General features: G+C 36.1%; 2 protein-coding genes across 2 annotated transcripts; one reads left to right on the top strand and one right to left on the bottom strand.

Annotated features, from left to right (window-relative positions):
* The first annotated feature begins 4,059 nt into the window (after nt 1–4,059).
* On the top strand, nt 4,060–20,530 carry LOC121727269 (mitotic checkpoint serine/threonine-protein kinase BUB1-like). Its single transcript, XM_042114997.1, has 14 exons — nt 4,060–4,484; nt 4,610–4,814; nt 5,088–5,284; nt 6,143–6,386; nt 6,939–7,110; nt 10,817–10,956; nt 11,209–11,755; nt 12,135–12,322; nt 13,038–13,315; nt 14,941–16,780; nt 17,385–17,632; nt 18,585–18,681; nt 18,993–19,162; nt 19,707–20,530. The coding sequence occupies exons 1-14, from the start codon at nt 4,357–4,359 to the stop codon at nt 19,879–19,881; spliced, it is 4,629 nt and encodes a 1,542-aa protein (XP_041970931.1). The 5' UTR covers nt 4,060–4,356; the 3' UTR covers nt 19,882–20,530.
* On the bottom strand, nt 20,519–21,925 carry LOC121727271 (tRNA (guanine-N(7)-)-methyltransferase non-catalytic subunit wuho). Its single transcript, XM_042114999.1, has one exon. It carries the CDS (start codon nt 21,816–21,818, stop codon nt 20,706–20,708), a length of 1,113 nt encoding a protein of 370 aa, XP_041970933.1. The 5' UTR covers nt 21,819–21,925; the 3' UTR covers nt 20,519–20,705.
* Nucleotides 21,926–22,184: the final 259 nt, after the last annotated feature.

Here is a 22,184-nt window from a genome sequence, read left to right as displayed (position 1 = left end):
CTCTATAGGAAAACGTCTAATGGAAATTGTTTGGTAGTCTCCGATTTGGCAAGGTGGCGAATAGTTCAAATGCATCACGATGATGTAGGTCATGTAGGGTTAGATAGGTGTATGGCACTTATAAAGAACGATTACTGGTTCCCTAAAATGACACGATTCATTCGCAAATACGTTTCTTCATGTTTACATTGTGCATATGGTAAGGGAGAACATGGAAAAAAACAAGGTTTATTAAATCCCATACCTAAGCCTACTGAGCCGATGCGAATGATTCATGTCGATCATCTAGGTCCTTTCTGTAGGTCAAAGAAAGGTTACACTTATTTGTTGGTCATCACTGATGCCTTTTCGAAGTTTGTAATTTCAGAACCTGTACGAACGGTAAATTCTGTAGAAACAATTAGAGTTCTTAAAATAATTTTTAGCCTGTTCGGTTATCCAAATCGTGTCGTAACCGATCACGGAAAAGCATTTACCAGTAGATATTTTAAAAAATTTGCTACCGATAAACAATTTAAACATATTTTGAATGCCATTGCATGCCCCAGAGCCAACGGGCAGGTAGAGCGGACAAATCGTACCATACTCGACGCATTACGGGTTCCAGATTCAAGCGAAGCATCTCCTAACTGGGTCAATTGTTTACCGGATATAGTCTGGAGTATCAACAACTCCCTAAATTCCAGCACAGGTTACAAACCATATGACCTCATGTTTGCTCGTAGCGGTCGACCACGATGTGATGTTGAAATTCCTGACAGACCTGTCGAGCCAGCGGCAGCTAGGCGGGAGAAGGCAAGTGCACGAATTAAGAAAGCGTCCGAGCGTATGAAGCGTAACTTTGATAAGAGGCGTAAACCCGCTCGTATTTATAGGAAAGGGGATCTAGTGCTCTGGAAACAAGCTCCCACCAGTAGTGCATTTAAAGTGAATACCAAGTTTGATGACTTATATTCTGGTCCTTATAAAATTGTAAAAGTGGTTGGTAATGACAGATATAGGATTCGCAGCATAAAAGGGCAAAGGGGATACAAAAGTTTCACTGGATTAGTAGCTGCAGATTCATTGTGACCCTATAGAATATAAAGTCGGTTAAAAATGATTGTAATAAAAAGCCGGTTGCCAAAATGGCTGTCGGCGCCGTTTTCCGAACTCCGAAGTTTACCGAAGTCACGCGATGTTTGCTGAATAGGCTGCCGGCGCCTATTCGGCAAACATGAAAACAGAATAATGATCAAAAATATCAGACTTGAGCTAAATGACTATGAAAAGTACAAATAATAAGGTCATAATAATTGTAAGGATGCATAATTATTTGAATCCTTCGATCGGGGATTCTCGGAAATGCTATTGTATTCTATTGTTGTCGCGATCACCGGTGCTCGTATGGGGCTTGAATCTTGGAAGGGTTAATGGTGGTGATGATGAAGATGCTGATAAATGTGATCTGTATAGTAGCATTTAAAGACAATATCTTTGCTTCTTTAAACAACGCTGAAACTCTCTAACATGTATAAGGAATCTGAAGTTTTGTTCAGTACCTTCGGAAGTATACCACGGAGTTTATAACTGTAGCTGTGGTGCAAAATCTTACTTTTTTTTTGGTAGCTGAAAAAAGATAGCTAAGGTAAAGCTAAGCTAAGAAAATGCATCACAAAAAACTAAAATATCCACAGCCGAACAAATAGGTACCAAACCTTCACCTTTAAAAGTCGAATATATAAATTGAGATTATAATTATAATTTCTTTTTCAAATTTGTGTATCGGCACTGGAACCTAGCGCTTTACGCATTATCACCGGCTCCCATTTTGAGTGCCAGCGCCGGCAGTCGTTGTTTTATATCTCGCGCTGCTGGCAGCCTATTCGGCAAACATCGCGTGACTTCGGTAAACTTCGAAATTCGGAAAACGGCGCCGACAGCCATTTTGGCAACCGGCTTTTTATTACAATCATTTTTAACCGACTTTAAGGAGGAGGTTAGACGTTCGGCTGTGGATATAATATTTTTTATGTATGTTCAACGATTACTCCGCCGTTTGTGAACCGATTTGAAGGTAAAGACAATAGTAATATTATACTTAAATGAACTAAAAAGTATTAAATAATCCTTATTCTGTATTCAGTATTTCTGTTCTCAATCTTCATAATTTTGTAGTCGGTACCAGTCCTATTAAGTATAATATAAGTTGCACTTATACCTATTCTGTCAGAGAATTACTGTCTATTATATTATTGAAAGCTGCATTCAATGAGTATTAGATTCAAGTGACTGATCTGTGAAACCTTGATTTTATACTAGGTATGTCAAAAGATAATTATTACTTAAAAATAATCGTTAAAATAAGATAATATGTCCTTTTTAAGGTGATAAATATAAAGGTAAATGATTTTTATTTTAGTTTTATGTTATTGTAAAATATCGATAAGCATATCGATAAATTTGATTCAAGCACTAGCGTATATAGGTAAAAAAACTTAATGAAAATTTTTTCTTCAAAATTTGTGTAATATAAGAACAATAAAACTTTAGTTTCGCAAAATATGAAAGTAAAAGGGAGGATTCACAATATTTTATTTGAAATAGAGAGCTAAAGACAGAATAGAGCAAAAATAAACACATCGTAGCAATTAGGACATGAAGATTAATTACGGGTGAAACGGGGGGGGGGGAGTCTCTCAGTAGTCACTTCATTATATTGTTTTATCTGCGCTCTCGGACGGTTCTGGGTTCACAGCAGCTGTCTAAGGTCGGACGAAGTGGTGGTTAGGGGAAATCTAGAAATTTCCTTTTATTATTTAGCAAGATTATGAGATTTTTCAATTTTACATTCAGGTCATGTCCCCTGTGACCCCCCCCCCCCCCCCCCCCACCCCTTCGGACCGCGCCTGGTAAATAATACTAGACTACTTTCGACACTCATTCTAAAGTAACTAAAATTTTTTTTTGGGTATGCTCTCAATTTCATAAAACTACCTAGTATAAAATTTCCCGAGAGTCAGCCGATCGCTCCATAGTGGATGCACCCAATATTCTATTTTTCGACGCTTTCTTCGGTTTTTTATAGCGAGTGCAACGACCACAGCCGTCTCGACCAAATCCATGACTGTCAAGAAAAAAACTGAAAAAAGAGAGCGACAGCAACCCGTGCTGTCGCTCTCGTGCGCAACTCGTGCGCGTACACCGGCGACATGGCAATTATTTTTTCGAAAGAGACAAATAAATCGCCGAGCAACTAAGTTGCCCGTGCGCGCATGGTCTTAAACTGTAATTTATAGTCACTCGATTAGATACTACCAAAAATATTATGTAACAACAAAATGTTAATAAGTTTCATTTGAAATATCCGCGAATGATGGCAGCGCGTTGCCCAACGGCCATGTGAAATTCAAACTAGAACCATAGACATTATAGTCTATTACAGATTTTGTCATTTTGGTGGAGTGTTTTCGGACCCTGTGTGAAATATACTGAAATCAGGTTTTCTATCTTCAGTTGAAAAACGACATGAAATTTATAAAAATAAGCAATCTAGAATTTAGTTTTTAATAATTACTATAAGTTTATTATCTAGTGGAAAATCGAATCAATAAAAACACGTCAAATTTCAATATCCGTATTTTACAGAATAAACAGTGGTGGTTCCTTTAATTTGTCTCAGAACGTTTCATAAATACAGATTTGGTGTTATCGCTTATTAATTCGACTGCTTAATGTGTAATTAGTGTTACAATGGACTAAAAAACTGAAAAAAGAGAGCGACAGCAACCCGTGCTGTCGCTCTCGTGCGCAACTCGTGCGCGTACACCGGCGACATGGCAATTATTTTTTCGAAAGAGACAAATAAATCGCCGAGCAACTAAGTTGCCCGTGCGCGCATGGTCTTAAACTGTAATTTATAGTCACTCGATTAGATACTACCAAAAATATTATGTAACAACAAAATGTTAATAAGTTTCATTTGAAATATCCGCGAATGATGGCAGCGCGTTGCCCAACGGCCATGTGAAATTCAAACTAGAACCATAGACATTATAGTCTATTACAGATTTTGTCATTTTGGTGGAGTGTTTTCGGACCCTGTGTGAAATATACTGAAATCAGGTTTTCTATCTTCAGTTGAAAAACGACATGAAATTTATAAAAATAAGCAATCTAGAATTTAGTTTTTAATAATTACTATAAGTTTATTATCTAGTGGAAAATCGAATCAATAAAAACACGTCAAATTTCAATATCCGTATTTTACAGAATAAACAGTGGTGGTTCCTTTAATTTGTCTCAGAACGTTTCATAAATACAGATTTGGTGTTATCGCTTATTAATTCGACTGCTTAATGTGTAATTAGTGTTACAATGGACTTCGATGTCAGTAAAGAAAACATACAACCTTTGAGAGGAGGCAGAAATTTCGTGCAGCTGGGGACTGCATTGCAAGCACAATCGGATGTTGATGCTCAAAGGCAGTTGCAAAATCAGAAGGAGTAAGTTTAATTTAGCCATCTTGCAGGTTATACCCGTTGTAAATTGGTATTAAACATTTTTGTGATGTTCTTAACAATTTGGCCACTTCAGGAGAATTTTTAGTCATAAAATTGTATGTTTTAAGGGAGCATGAGGCTGCAATCAAGTATTATCAGGGTCCTGATCCATTGGAGCCGTGGTTCAATTATATCCAATGGGTAGAACAGTCTTTTCCTAAGCATGGACACGAGGGGCATTTAGACAAATTAATTAAAGATTGTTTGCAATTATTCGAAAAGAATGAGCACTATTTTCAAGATAGAAGATTTGTGAAGCTCTGGATTAAATATGTACGTATTATCCTTGAATTTTACTACTTTGTTGTTAACATTCTATACCTCAAAAGGACAAAATGAACCTTCACAGTTTTTTAATTATTATTACAATCAATAATATAATTTCAATTATCCTTGGTACAAAAAACCTATATACAAAGATATAAAAAAAAGGATATGGGCAAATAGCCCATAGACGGCCCGAAATTACATAAATATAAAAAAAACCTTCACAGTTTTATGCCTACGGTATGCAAGAATTTATATGAAATTACATTTTATATTTAGGTGGATAATCTACCTAATCCAACGGAGATGTATCAGAGGTTGTATAACACCGGTATTGGTGTAGAGTGTTCAGAATTCTATCGAGCATGGGCTTGCTACTGTGAGGAGTCAGGAGACTATAAAAAGGCTAATCAGGTGTATATGCTTGGACTGCAGGCTAAAGCTCAGCCCATGGATGAGCTTGAACAAGCACACATGTAAGTTGTTCACTGGATTATCATATTGTAGAATAAAGTATTTTAAATAACTGCATTTGGATTTGTAGTTTATTTCAGCAATACTTTCTATTATTATTCAATTTTTAACCGACTTCCAAAAAACGAGGAGGTTATTATTAAACATGGCCAAATTGTATAATAATATTATGTTCTACATATAAAATTTTCATACTTAATTCAAATTATTCCTTATCTGATCATATCAATTATTAATCCTAAAATAAGTTAATCAATTATACAATATGAAGTTTTTTAGAAGGGTGACTGACCATAAAGAACAAAACCATTCTTTATGGTCAGATTTATCAATTGGAAATGGGAATCATGCATAAGAAATATGAATCACCAAATTATTTTAAACTCTTTGAAGTGTTTCCTTGGCTCAGTGCCATAAAAAATTCTGGAAATTTTTTGCAAAACTTACATAAAAGTTATATCATGTTAGATAATTCATTTTGTCACATTTCTTGTCATTATAGAAATTGATTGAAGGCATGATGCGGGCCTATGTTAATGGGTTGTTTTATCTCAAGTAAATGATAATTGTGGTCTTTCTTAGTGTGGCTTGATGAAGCTTGACTGAAATATGTAGGTTTGCTATCTTCCTATATTCACTAATTACACTGAGTAACATTTAAAAAAAAGTTATTTAGTGTTACAGTACTACTTAACTCATTTGTTTCATGCGTAATCACAGTCAGGTCAGGAAAAATTTGCAGTCTTATTCTGACAATGAGACTGCTTATTTTTCATGTTGTTGCGGATAATAACATGCTCATATGTACAAATCTAGGTGTCAGCAGATTTTTTATTTTTGTGATTGTTTTGCTATTTTAGGAATTTCCAGTTGTTTTTTGCTCAGAGGATGTTACATGATGATTCTCCTACAAAAAGAAAAGCTGCTTCAGCATTAGCTGAGACTAGGATGGCATTAACATCACTCAAGTCATTCAAGCGACGGAATATAGCAAATGTGCCAGTACAGAGGGTGGGAGAGAGTGTGAAAAGCTCGGTTCCCGGGGTTGTGAGACAACAGGGTAGCAGACAACCTAATTCTAATGTTATGGTCAATGTTTATCAGGTATGTATAATTTTGTTTTAAAAATATTATATTTGAGCGTGTCTGTCTAGAGCTTTTTATTATCAACAAGTTTAGAAACTTTTTAAAGTATATTATTTGAATCTCGTTATAATATAAATCCTATTCATGAATGTTGTGCTGAAATTGTACTGTTACTGTCTTATGTTTCCAAACTGTAATGGTTTTATTATAGAAAGAAGATTAAGACAAGACTAACTTAAATATGCATGTTGTGTTGTTTTTGTCTTTTGGAATTTGGAAAAGCCATTTGACAGAAAATGACAGCAACATGATTTGTTATTCCTGTTCTCAATCTTTGCCTAAATATTATGCAATATGGTTAAGGGTCAATTCAGATCGCAATGGGACGCGTAGATACATTTCTAAATTTGTATGGATTTGACAGTCTTTGATAGTGTGAGATGTTATGCAAGTCTGTCAATTCGATTCAAATTTAGAAATGTATCATTGCGTCGGCTGCCCCCCCCCCCCTGCCCCCTCGGTACGCCCATGCATGTACATACACAAAAAATAACATATTTGTTTGCTTAGGATGCACCATCGACTTCGCAAGGTTTTCAAGTGGCTGAAGACCCGGGGCCTGCGTCATTGGTGCAGCCGACCAGTAACATTGAGAATGAGAAGGAGGTTGGCATATGGACCAACCCCAAAACGAAAATGGTCCACTCAAATGTTGTTCCTCATCAACCACTGCCTTTTACGCGTGAGTGTGATATTATTTATTTATAGACGTTCCTCCGCCCGCGTAAATAAGCGATAAGCGATTCCGTACATTTTCCCGCAAAAAAAACCTTAAAATTATGTCCTTACGAATGTTCTACAACTGTGCCAAATTACATAAAAGTAGCCTAAGTTGGTCCAGTAGTATATTAGCTTGTGCAAACAAATAAATTCTTTAGCTTTATCATATTATTTGTATAAACTCAAAGTGCATAGTGTTTTGTTTTCCTCAAATGCTGAGATTTGTATATTGAGGGCAAAATAGTTCATAACTTTTCATAACATTTGTAAATCGCGAAATGTTTTACGGGTCTACATTATTCTACATTACGGGTATACATACACAATTTTCGCGCACAAAACAAAGTTTTTTTTTCATGGGTAGTTTAAGGCCATCCCCCATGCAAACGACCTTGACCATATATTTTCCGCGTTGCCGAGATCGCACCTAAATCCTATTTTTTTTTACTTATTTATATGTTAGTTCAAAATTCACCTAAAATAATCAAACGGGAAATATGTAGTTAATGATAGTGTATTGGCGTGTGTTTCAAATAAAAGTAATTTGTAAATACTAGGGAGATACTGAAATTATGCTTGAATTTTAATAAATTAGTATTACTTTGGAAGCTGATATCATGAGTATAACAAACAAAAATAGAAAATTAATAATGGGGAAAGCAATTTTCATATAGGTAATTACTGAACATTATAGCAGCTGTATTTTTTTATTATAATTTTGTAGCTTTCAAATTAGTTAAATTACGGCAATTCCGTAGGGGGAGCGCCTTAACAGCGCTGGTTAACAGAGATTACGACATTCGTTTTGTGGCTTCTATGTAAGACCACAGTCCACAACAGTTATTTTGTGCCTCAAGCCATTTTAGTCTTTTAGCGTAACATTATGAACTAAGAGTGGATTTTTTGCGATAATACCAAGGTCCAAGTGATCAATGGTTTACATTCGCTACATTAAGAAGTTCCCGGTGTCGAAATATGGAATCTATACATACTATAAAACAAAGTCGCGTTTTTTTCCTCATGTCCCTTTGTTCCCTTTAATCTTTAAAACTACGCAACGGATTTTGACGATTCTTTCAGTGTTAGATAGCCCATTTATTGAGGAAGGCTATAGGCTATATTTTATCACGCTAAGACTAACAGGAGCGAAGAAATAGCGGAAAATGTGAAAAACACTGGGAAAATTATTTGAAAGGGCTAATTTGAACGCGCTAATCTCAGGAACTACTGCAACTGGTCCGATTTGAAAAATTCTTTCAGTGTTAGATAGCCCATTTATCGAGGCAGGCTATAGCTATATTTTATCACGCTAAGACTAATAGGAGAATGTGGGAAAAAAACAGGGAAAATTCTTCTTTACTGCAATCTCACCTTTGCCCGTGGTGGTTGCCTGGAAGAGATTGCTACCTAGTAATAAGGCCGCCATTGTGACACCTGAATATTTTGTCCTTTTTCTTGTACTCCTTAATTTGTATCTTTATAAGTGTGCACAATAAAGAATATTTCAATTCAATTCAATTCAAAATTATTTGAAAGGGCTTATTTATCTCACGAACTACTGGAGCAATTTTTCTGTTATTTGACACAGATAACTGATAAGAAGTAGACTACTTAAAGGATTATAGGCTATTTTTTGTGAACTAATTAGTCTGTGAAATATCTAATTTACGCGGGCGAAGCCGCGCGGAACGTCTAGTTCGATATAACTTGCACCAGCACTTTTTAAATTTGCTATACAAGACGTGCATTAGACAGTTATTGTTATTTGACAAAATATGCAGCACATTGCGCAGCATTTACTAATTACGAACAAAACGCTATAAAAATATTGTAAACTAGATGTTCCGCGCGGCTTCGCCCGCGTAATTTAGGAATGTAATGGAAACCGTACATTTTTCCGCAAAAAAAGAAACCTATGTCCTTTCACGTGGTCTATTCTTCATGTGTGCCAAATAACATAAAAATTGCTCCAGTCGTTTCTTAAGATAATAAGCAATTTTAAGTAATTTCCTCCTATTAGTCTAAGCGTGATAAAATATAGCCTATAGCCTTCCTCGATAAATGGGCTATCTAACACTGAAATAATTTTTCAAATCGGACCAGTAGTTCCTGAGATTAGCGCGTTCAAACAAACAAACGTGGGAGAGCCATGCTTCGGCATGAAGGCTATAGGTTATGTTTTAGCACGCTATGACTAATAGAGGCGAAGAAATAGAGGAAAATGTGGAAAAAACGGAGGGAATTCATTTGAAAGGGCTTATTTGAACGCGCTAATCTCAGGAACTACTGGTCCGATTTGAAAAATTCTTAGGCTATATTTTATCACGCCAATATTAATAGGAGCTAAGAAATAGAGAAAAGAGTGGAAACAACGAGGGAAATTATTTGAAAGGGCTTATTTGAACGCGCTAATCTCAGGAACTACTGGTCCGATTTGAAAAATTCTTTTATCGAGAAAGGCTATAGGCTTTATTTTATCACGCTAAGACTAACAGGAGTGAAGAAATAGAGGAAAATGTGGAAAAACGGGGAAAATTATATGAAATTGCTTATTATCTTAAGTCTTCCTCGATAAATAGGCTATCTCATACTGAAATAATTTTTTAAATCGGACCAGTAGTTCCTGAGATTAGCGCGTTCAAATAAGCCCTTTCAAATAATTTCACCCGTTTTTTCACACTTTCCTCTATTTCTTCGCTCCTGTTAGTCTTAGCGTGATAAAATATAGCCTTCCTCGATAAACGGGCTATCTAACACTGAAAGATTTTTTCAAATCTGACCAGTAGTTCCTGAGATTAGCGCGTTCAAACAAACAAACTAACAAACTCTACCGCTTTATAATATTAGTATAGATAGGTGGGAAGGTATAGAGTTAAGTGGCACAATACAGAAATGTAGAAGCAGAAGAACTTTTTTCGCAAATTACTTACAAAAGATGCCAATACCTATTAGCATGAACTTTAATTTTTTACATGAAATGGAAAAATTCTATATAATCAGGGCGAGCGAAGCGAGACCTAGTATATCACAAAACCTGTACATTTTGTGGAACACTTTACGGAAAAACTATCAGCCCTGTTGATTTGTGCTTTAACATAGTAATTTTTATTTATATGCATATGACATGTTATCATCAGTCAATCAAGGTTTTTCTTAGATATGCCCTCACAAATATCGGCTTTTAGCTAGTATTATTATAAGGCCGGCTATATACTTGCAGCTCTTCTGAAGTAGAGACTAGAACAGGGGTCACCAAATGGAGGACCGCGGTCCGCATCTGGACCAGGAACAGGAGCCATTGTGTGCGGACCAAGCATGTTCGAAGATGAACTTCGTTAAAAATTAATTTCGGTCTAGACATACTGATGAACATGTAGCAACAAAAAATTGTAACTTTTCATTTCTCTCATTGATACAAATACCTTTGTTATTTTCGTAATTGCATTTGTTTATTTTGTTTTGAATGTGTGGACCGCGAATGTCATTTTATCTCTCAAAACGGACCCCGAGCGAAACTAATTGGTGACCCCTGGACTAGAGAGTGTCCATGGGCGACGGTAGTTGCTTTCCATTAGGTGACCCGTTTGCTCGTTTGCCCCCTTAAGTAAAAAAACAGTAATTGTTATAAACTTTTATACATATTGTTATCATTTTCATAATATTTTTAGCCTACGAGGATGCAGATGATGAACTGAAGCTGCCGTCGAACCACATGCCTTATTGTCTGGACGATTTAGTAATTAATGTGCCTCTATGTGTACCTGATCCTGTAGATTCAACTAAAATCCCTTGTTATAATAAAGCACAGGTACGATAGTTTTTTTTTTTTTATAAAATAGGATTAAATGTCTTTACATTAAATAAGGTTGAATACATTTTTTTTAATCTTTTTATTTTACAGAGGCTTTTAACACTCAGTGTTAATGTCAGCCTCATAGAGGTTGAATACATTTACGAAGTTAAATGTTCTTATAATTTTACATGACGTTAAATATATTTCATGTTTTTAGTTTTGTGGCAATTCGGTATTGCGCTCTCAAATATCAATGACATTTTTCAGGTTTACGTTAGCGACAAAGAGTATAGTTTAGAAGAAATTAGGTCACGTAAATATAATTTAGAAAGAAAAACAAATTCCGAAACTGTAGAAATAAAAAACGAGAATGTTAATCATTATAACGAACAGAAATCCTTCAATGAAACGCTAGCTCAGTGTAGTGCGTTGGAGACGCTAGCGAATTGTGCTTTAGACACTGAACAAGATCATATGGCTCAACTCATGCCGTTGACTATACCGACTCTTCAGAACATAACGAAGGTAACCAACATGCATTCACCTGGAGAACCGAAGGTGCTGGTTAACTTGGACTCGAAAGAACTCAGCGACTATGCGTCAAAGAAGGAAGACGGTAAACAAAACAGTTATATGCTGGATAAAGAGAATCATATACAAGTTACATCAGCAACGGAACAGCAAGCCAATTATGGGAAGAATCATCTAGTAGAGGACTTCAATCGGAGTTTAATGAATAATTTATTAGGAGACTCAGTTACTGTAAATACGAAGGAGGCAAGATGGGAGTTACGCAACATTTTCAATGACAACGGTAAATATAAATATTGTTTTAGGCCCCGCGCATACGTTTTACGAACTAATTTTAAGTTGCCGTGATCGGCTAGCCACATCAGAGAACTTGCATGCATTGCTTTATAGTCTGTCAAAAAAGTGAAGAAATTAAAAAGTGGCAACATCGTAGTGTCATCCCTTTTTCTTAGATTGATTTGAAAGGGATTACACTACGATTTTGCCACTTTTTAATTTCTTCACTTTTTTGACAGACTATACTTTCATGAAAGATTGATTTCCTCCCTTAAAATAATTATAATTAAAAAAAAAATATTCAGAGTTTGTTCTACAGTTTTGTAGAAACAGTTTATAGAGTATTATTATTAAAATTAAAAAATATATTTTTTTTCATTATGTAGAAGCTTCAATGGTGCAACCAGTCGTTCAACAATTTGAGGTGCGGCAATTCGATATTCACGAAGACCATTCTATGACCATGGCAATGAATGTGAAGAAAAACTATGAAGTACCGGAACCGAGAGCACTTCCCGAAGACAAGGAAAACGCAAAAAACTTCAACTCTCCTGTTGCTCCCCTTCCACAACAGGTTCTTTCTTCTTACTGTTTCATAACATTATTTGTCTCTAATTGTTGCCAGTATTATTTTGTAAGACATTAAAGCTACATGTTCTCTGAAAGTCTACATGATGCCTACCACCGGTTCGGGAACTAACCCGGCGAGAAGAACCGGCGTAAGAAACTCGCACGGGGCCCACTTTTTCACCAAAATAAGTGAGAAAAAAAATTAATCTTTTAAAATAAGGTTTACAATGTTGTAACTTAAAATTATACAATGTCAACGTACATACATAATTGTAAGTCATAAAATAATGTAGAAGTAGCCTTGCAAGCAGCCATCCTACTCCCAAGATGTGCCATCGTTTATGAAATCATTGACCTTAAAATTGGCTTTGGCACACAAATGCTCTTTGACTACTTTTTTAAATTTATTAATGGAAAGATTGAAAAGATGGAAAGATTGAACGTTTTCTGGGATTTTATTGTAAAAGCGTATACATTGACCTTTAAAAGATTTACTAAAGCTTTCTTAGTATTAGCCAAACGTTATATGCCTTACAACAATTTTTAGATTAGTTTACTCATTTATTAAGACTGAGACAAACAATGATAGACTTGTTAAAAATTATCATGAATTTAATTCCATGGTGTCTCGCTTATATGTATAATATTTTATGAAAGAGTGAGCCATAGAGCATAACAACAAATGACACATTTTTCAGTAAGTTTGAAAATTTTCTCAGATGAACAAAACAGCTTGCATAGATGAGGAGCCGTCCTGCACGCAAATATTCAACTTCAACATCAAAGGGGGGACCAGCACTCCTAACATGGCTCAGTTCAAGAAACCCAACAACGTTGATCAGTCCAAGCTCTCCGTACCAAAGTTCTCGGTGGATGAGAGCATGATTGACCAGACTTACCAGCCAACGAGGGAGGAGTCGAGACAGACACATGCGACTGTGGACCATCATGGTGCGGGCTTGTCTATGATCATGGAGGCGACTAGGGAGTATAACAGGTGAGTGAATTTAATTTAAGTTTTAATAGTTTCATATTTTAGTTTCATGCAAGTTCATGACATAACTCAAATTATAATGTAGTAATAGTGCTCTTAAAATGAATTTTATTATTATTGCTTATAATATAATAATATGTTACTTATATTTTTATTTAGTATTTTTGTATAGGGTCGCTAAAGAACGGAGACTATTTTCATTTAGGGGGGGGCTCACCTTATTTTCATATGGGTATAATTTAAACTGTCACCAAAAATATTAAATTGACTTTATAAAAAGAGTCCTAAAGTAAATCATATTATGATCCAAAATTAATAATCAAATGTTCGAATAATTGCACGATTGTACAAATATTCTTTTTGATTCCCAAAATGGATAAATTGATCACCAAATAATGTCTTATAGTTTGGGGAGGGGAAAAGGGGATTTCGGGACAAGCTCGAGCGTGTCAGATTAAGCTTGTATAGGCTTCCCACATGTATAGTTATCATGGTATAGAAATCAGATTTCTCACGTGGTGGGTTAATTTTTTTTTAAATATTGAAAATATCTCAAATGATCTGTCAGATTAAGATAGGGGATGTTTAGTATACCCCAAACAGCCCCAAAGAAGCTTCCAAGTTTTGAAAAAGAAAAAATATTTAGAAAATTGCTTATGTCAGTTATAAATATATTTTAGACAACAAGAACTAAATCACTTAGTTTAGTGCAAAATGAAATATCTGCGTAGCTTAGTTAGGAAAATATATTTTTTTATGAAATAAGGGGGCAAACGAGCAAACAGGTCGCCTGATGGAAAGCAACTTCCGTCGCCCATGGACACCTTCAGCATCAGAAGAGCTGCAAGTGCGTTGCCGGCCTTTTAAGAAGGAATAGGGGAGGGAAGGGAAGGGAATAGGGTAGGGGATTGGGCCTCCGGTAAACTCACTCACTTGGCGAAACACAGCGCAAGCGCTGTTTCACGCCGGTTTTCTGTGAGAACGTGGTATTTCTCCGGTCGAGCCGGCCCATTCGTGCTGAAGTTGGCTCTCCCACGTTTATAATAATTATGAAGCTTTATTTTTTTATATTTTAAAATGTCCCTACAGGCTTACTTAACCTTTGAATCGTCAGTGCTTTATATGAAAGCTTCTTTGGGGTATACTAAACATCCCCTATCTTAATCTGACAGATCCGATGACATTTCAATATTAAAAAAAAAATAACACAACACATACCCTGATAGCTAGACTATAACTATAACTAGACTAGATGTTGGAAGCCAACAAAAACTTAATCTGACACGCTCGAGCCGCTCACGAAATCCCCTCTTCCCCTCCCCAACTATTAGCTTTTTTTAGCCTACCAAAAACAACCAAATTAAAACTTGTGACCTAAAATATTGGTAACGCGTATTTAGTGACAATAATATATAATATATTTTAGTCGGAATTTAATTTTAAAGGCATCCATATATTTTTATGGCAATAACAATAAAAATAGCATTCATTTGATAACATTTTAGCATAGGTATGTAATTTGGTGATCAAAATATCCATTTTGGTGACCGTTTCGAATTTTATTGGTAGTATGTACATTTTTGGGCACTGTTTAAACATAAGCCTTTATAAATGAATTATGTTTTCAGCAAATCTGGTTCAAGTTCGTCTGGACAGTCGAGGACAAGTGTCACAGGTTACACAACCAATTTTGATTCCATGTACAACAACCACGATCCACAATACACAGCGTCCAAACGAAACTCTGTATCGGCGCAGAGGCATCCCAACCCCCATCTAGCCAGGGGTTACCCTCAGAAACACGAGGAAAAACCACCAGCATATCACAACCACGATCACCAGTACCAAAAATCAGTGCCACCAAACTACGGCGGTTACTCCCCTCAAAGGTTACACTCGCCTCACTACCAACAAAACTACAGCTTTCAAGGTCACCCCAACCAGATGATGCATCAGCAACCGGGTTTTAGCAGTCCCAACGCGTACCAAAGCCCCCAACATCCCAGTATGCAGCCCCACGATAACCCCCAAGTGCCCTGTGGGTTTCAGAGTCCCAACTACAATAACGTGGGTTACCACAGTCCCGGGCACATGATGAGTCCCCAACAATTTCCAGGTCGCCAGGAGTACTACAATCAGTCCGAGCGACCCCAAGCGTATACTCAACCCCAGATGTTCCAAAGTCCCCCGCACCAAGCTCAATACCATCATCAGTATTCTCAATACCCTAGGCCCAATCAACCCTCACCCGCTCCCAACCACAATCAACACTACATGAACGTACAGAATCAGTATAGCAACGCCAATATGTATGCGCACGCGAGTAGTCCGAACTATGTACAAAGTCCGTACAGGCAGGCGCCTAAACCAATGGAGAATTCCCCCTATGGAGCACAGAATCAGCCTTTCCAAATTTATCAAAGCCCGCAGAACAGTTACCATGCGGGCGTTCCCAATGCCAGTCAGGAAACCCAGGAGGCACAAAAGCATGACACGAGTAAACCTCCAAACCACGATTCGAGTGAGGCAGCGAAGAACAGGTCATTAAACGCCAGTGCCCAGTCCAAAAACGCGACAGTCAACAAAAGCGCTAACAACTCCCTAAGGAACGTCAGACACGATCAGCCCCAACCTAAAATGGGACAAAGCGCGGAAGTAGGGTTCTCAAGTCAGTTCGTCAACTTCATAACGAACAGGAATGAGCCTAAAGACAACGCGAATACACCGAAATTCACAAACAGCCCTAGCATATCCCAGAAAATGCATAAAAACCTCTATGTGTCTAGCCCCGAACAAGCACAAGGTCCGCCTTCCTCTGGACTTTCGGACTCCGACAGCAAAGATGGCATGACTGCACAAACTGCCACGCCAATACAGTCAGCGAAAGTCCACGTAGAAAAGAACAAGGACATTTCCAAACGGCAGCTAGACTTCGACCATAGACTCGAAATGCAGTCCGAAGACAGTAGAGACTCGGTCGGTAAAGAGAGTAAAATATCGTCAGTGTACTCCAGACAATCCGACTTTCAAGACGGATACGGTATGGATGTTGACAGCGAAAATTCTATGGAAAGTAGCGCTTTTAAATCTACTCACTCTATCTCGTTGGTAGAGACTAGCGAAATACCTAGACCGGCTGACATTGATTTTCCATCTGTGATCGATCCGTTCAACAAGAAAATCATATCCTCGCTGCTAGAATATGTTAAGTTCCCGAATAAAACACATGCAGAGGGCTACGCGGAGGTTAGGTCTATCCCAAAACTTCAGTTAGCGACTGTCATGAGTTTCGGTCACATGAAGTTTTCGATAGACAAGCAGCTCGGGAAGGGCAATTATGGCGCAGTGTTCTTATGCCAGGAGGTACATAGCAACAAAGCAGTGGCTGTGAAATATCAGAAACCGAGTCGTCCATGGGAGTTCTATATTTGTCAGGAAATTAAAGCGAGAATCAAAGATCCCTTCATGGTAAGAAATCCATACTAATATTATAAATGCGAAAGTTTGTGTCTCTCGTCTGTCTGTTACCCCTTCACAAACCGCTGAACCACAGACATGGAACAATGTCTTGATCTATGTCTGTGCGCTGAACCGATTATGCTGAAATTTGGTGTGGAGATACTTTGAGTCCCGGGAAAGGACATAGTATACTTTTTATCCAAAAAAAATGTATGGTTCCCACCGGTAAAGGAATTTTGGCGCAACGGAGTTGCGGGCGTTATCCAGGCGCGGTCGCAGCCTGAAATTTTGGGGGGGGGGGGTCACTCACTGGTCACTACACTAATATATTTTTTTATCTGCGCCCTTGGATGGTTCTGGGTTGACAGCTGTCTCACAGTGGTGGTGAGCTATAAATAGCTGATAAATGGTGGATAGCTAGAAATTTCCTTTTATTATTTGGCAAGATTTTGAGATTTTTCAATTTGACCTTAGATTCATGTCCCCCGTGACCCCCACACAAACCCCCCCCCCCCCCGCGCCTGACGTTATCTAGTATAAAATAATTATTATTATAGCTGTTATCCTTTACTGTTAGAAACGATAAGACACTTATTTTTAATTTCTTTTTCAGCTCCCAGGTTACATGGACATAACCACAGCTATTATAGCCGATAACGCAAGCTTATTCGTATCAGAGTATTCAAAATACGGATCATTGTTAGATGTTGCCAATAAAATTAAAATAGCTACCACAAAATGTATTAACGAATTCATAGTTATATTGTTAACTTCTGAAATGCTTTCGATAGTTCATTATCTTCACAAAGCACAGATTATCCACGCTGATATCAAACCTGATAATTTTCTACTTATGAAAATGTAAGTAAATTTTAATTTTCTTCATAATTTAGCAGCCTTCTTGTCACCTAGTGGCTAGTGCGACATTACATTATACTATCAGTGAAGTTCATTCCTAGGCAGAGGGGGGACCTACGTAGTTTGATTGCGTTACGTCAAACCCAGACAATAAGTCAAACACATCACAATTATAGGGAACATGCAAATATAATATTTAAGCTATATTATAATATTTTTCTATTAAAATGTTAAAAAAATATAAAAGAAGGGCCAATGCAAGGTTAATATTTTATATAAAATATTGTTTTTATACAAAAATTACGCATTAAAAGTAACTTGAAACGGAACGGATTACAAAACACCAATCAGCGTTCAGTGACGTCACACCTGCTATGCCCGCGTTCCATTTAGCGTTAAAAACGATCAAAACGCTCAAAATGCCTCCTATTTTGAGCGTTTTGATCGTTTTGAGACAACTTGACAACTTTTTGAGAGGTACGATCAGGTGGGGCCATTGTCATAAATGTCAAACAGTAGTGACGTCATACAGACTATAGATCCGTTTTGGCGCCAAAATTGAAATTGACAATTTTAAACCGCATTTTTTGCAATAAATTCGTGTTTTAATTTTTTAATATACTTGTCTTCTATTCTACATGGAGTTCTTTAAAATAAACACAAAAATAAAAATATCGCATCTTCCCGTTGGTCTGTCAACTGCTTAGGAATCAATTTCCTCGATGGTACCTCTGTGACTAAAGGTATACACGGGACAATAATTATCGTAACGATTTATCTCCTCGATGTTAAAATTGAACGACAAACTGTACGTGTGTAGCAATATCGCAAACGATTTCACGTTCAAAAGATCGATTGGACGACCTTAAGATATGTAGTAAACATAACCACACTGTCTATATTTTTATCTACCTCTAGCTTTTGATTTAAAAATAAAATATATTTTTTATTTTAGACCCGCAGAAGAGTGGCGAACTCCATCGTTACAACTAATTGACTTTGGATGTGCAATTGACATGTCGCTGTTCCCGAAAGAAACGACGTTTAGAGAGGTAAGATCCATTACTTCTTCTTTGATTTTGATTATACTTGATTTAATATCTTTACAATGTTCAGATTAGTGTTGATGAGTAAAAAAAACTTAACCAAATAGATAAGATTTTAATGATTTGATGGCGTTATATCCGCTATACTATAATGTTTACTTTTTTACTATTGTTTACATTTTGACCAAAACAACTTGTATATTGAGTGTATACTGTAAAGAAATTGTTATTATTTATTTATTTCTTGTTCTTGAGAAAAAGTAATTGAGCATGTTAAAATACATTTTTGTATCTAATAGAAGGTTTATATTTTCCAGCTTATTGCAACAGAAGGATTCACATGTACAGAGATGAAAGAGGGCAAACCCTGGACATATCAGACAGACCTGTACTGCTTAGCAGGAACAATCTATGTAATATTAATGGGTAACTACATGAAAGTAGCCAATCGCCTTGGACAGTGGAACATAGACAAGAAATTACCTAGGTAAAGTACCTTATCTATTTTATTATTGTGATTATGATTATTATATTTTGGCAAAAACTGCTAAATTCCCACAGCAACTATTTTTTTGGAATAAAAAGTAGTCTTGGCTAGATCAGACCGCAACGTGATTCGTAGATGACGTGAGATGCATTTATATGTATTGAATTTATAGACTTCAAATATATACCCCTATTCAGTCGATAATTGGTGCTGTTGGTGCAATCGATCGTGCTTCATCGAAACGGTTCCCGAATAAACTAATTTTGGCGTAATAGAGTTGCGAGCACTAACTAGTAATTAATATCTGCAATAGTCTTCTTTACCAAAATATACAGTTTTTCAAAAATGAATATTATAAGATTCGGTAAAGGGGCGCGAGGTGCACCGCGCTGCGGTGTGGCGCCGTGCCATGTCAAGGCGGCGGCGTATGATGGGGACGCGGCCTTACATGACGTGTGATGTGTCCTTCTCTACTGTGTATGCATTTATCAAAAAGAGGTGTTAAAAAGTTTAATCAGATATTAATATTTTGATTTGTTTACAGGTACATGAAGAATACATTATGGGACAAAATATTTACAACATTATTAAATGTACGAGACTGCAACAATTTACCTGACCTAATGGATCTCAAGGGCGAGGTAGACAGTGTATTAAATCAAATTGACAATTTAGGTTTCCATCTCCGCAATTTTGCTAATGTGCTTAAATCTAGGTAAAATAAATTGCCCAGCTCGTATTTATTGCATTTAGATGTTTATTGTGACTGTAAAAATAGAATATGTATTATTAATATAAAATTATAATTTATGGTGTCCCATGGACTGATGACTTTCTATTGACCGATTGTTTGGTTGGTGAGTTAGTCTGAACATGTGTAAAAGTATATTTATACTTTTCATGACGAAACTCCCCAGAATCGACAAACGACTAAAAGAAAACCTTTGGTTCAATGAATAGGACTCTTAAATGAATTTGGCTAACAGATGTCACATTAAATAGCAATACCAACATTGAAATGCTAAATTATTATCCGATTTAACTTAACTTTAGTTACAAATGTGATATTGTAAGTGGTTTTATGTTAGACAATATAATATTTAGTCTATCTTGAGTGCTTTTCCACTATGCTTATAAAGAAAATGGGCAAATATAGACAAAAAATGTTTGTACAGTTGTTTGTTAGTCGGACAAAATTGTGTAACAAATTTTGATTTTGTGACAACCTGTGGGGTAGTGGAGGGCTCTCAATCTTGTCTCATTAGCTTAATGTTGGAATACATTAGGTTTCATTTATTTTTGTACAACTTAAGATATGCACACTTCATTCTTGTTTGAATTGTAATAAAATAACAATTATGTGGTTAATTTTTTGTTTTATTTTAAATATTATAAATTCTAAAAAGTTATTAATAAGGCAACATTGTATCATAATTTGTTTGATGCAGTAACATTGTTTCAAGTTTGTGAGCAGAGGTATATACTATATACAAATCAACAGTTCCTAATTACAAAACAATGGACTCCAAAAACACAAAGTTTTCTAGTTTCCTTTTGCTAGCCTTTGCTTCTTTCTTTCTTGATATTCTTGTACATTATCAAACTTCCTTTTAAACATAACTTTAATTGAGTTTAATTCAGAATCACATACAGGTTTGATGCTTTCATTTTCAAATACTTTAAAGTCACTGTCCAAACTTACATCTATGTTATCATCTTGACTGGATATACTGTATTTTAAAACATTTAAATTTATGTCATTGTAAACTAGCAAGCTGTTCTTGATGAATTTAAACTGAGTAGGACAGAAATCAAAAGCAAGCTCCTTCTCAATTTTGTGGGTAAAATTATCATTAGCCGAATTTAAACTACATAAAATAAGTTTGTTGTAAGTGTGAATAGATACAGCAAAGAGACTCCTAGCTTGTGGTAAGCCAGTTATATCAAAATGAACGATTGGTAAATTGTTTACTTCTACTCCTTCCGAGTCCATAACCTTTTTAAAGTCCTCCTTTAACTGTACATTATCAATAATAGTGTCAGTATTGAAAGAATAACATAGTTTGCCAGATAAATAGTCCCAACATTTTATAGTACCATCTCCTGATGCACTTATCAAATATTTATTGTCATGGGGAAGTATTTCAATGTGGTTAACAAATTCCGTGTGTCCCAGACAATAAGTTTGAATGTTGTAAGTATTGGGAAAGTGAGAAACTTTTATCTTCTCATCTCTGTCTGACGTTATAACATATTTTCCGTCATTTGTCTGGAGCACGTTCAGTAGCAGACTTAAATGTCCCAATATCTTTGTTCCATTGTCTTCACTCATTATGTCGTATAGCAAAACATCGCCGGTTTTATCTGCAACGAATATGTGTGTGTTGTTGGCGCCAAATCTTATTTTGCTTGCGCTTCGTGGTAGAGTAAATGTCTTTAGAGATTTGAACTCTGTGGAGTCATAAATTAGTAACTTTTTGGACGTTGAAGTTATTACAGCGATATGTTTGTTGTCTGAAGATATAACAATGTCCGTAATGCTATCTTCTGATCCTGTATCACATTGTAGAACATAATGTTTCTTTGAATCAAAACAATCAATTAAGTTATTTTTGCACACTGCTACGAGTAAGTCACTTGCGGCTATTAGACTCATTTTTTACAAGATCATTATTTTATTTACGTCTTAATTTTAATTTACAAGAACCTTAGAAATAAAGATAACCAAGAGCTTTTAAAAATTTCGTAACCTCTAATTTATAATGTTTCAACCACAGGCCACAGCACAGATTACTAGTATTGGGCCACAGCTAGTAGGTATATATGGTTTCAACTTTCAATGTGATTTTGACACTGACCTTACACGTTATTTTCTTTTAATGGCACTTCGGCTATAACCATGGCCAGTTTGTATATACATTTTATCTATACTCTAGATAAAATGTATATATAGTCTGTCAAGAAAGTCATGACAGGTGGGAAATTTTTTAAATGAAATAAAAAATATGAGAACTTCATTAAT

Source organism: Aricia agestis, chromosome 5 (genome assembly GCF_905147365.1).
Source record: "Aricia agestis chromosome 5, ilAriAges1.1, whole genome shotgun sequence".
Taxonomy (NCBI): domain Eukaryota; kingdom Metazoa; phylum Arthropoda; class Insecta; order Lepidoptera; family Lycaenidae; genus Aricia; species Aricia agestis.
This window is presented reverse-complemented; position numbering and strand designations above follow the sequence as displayed.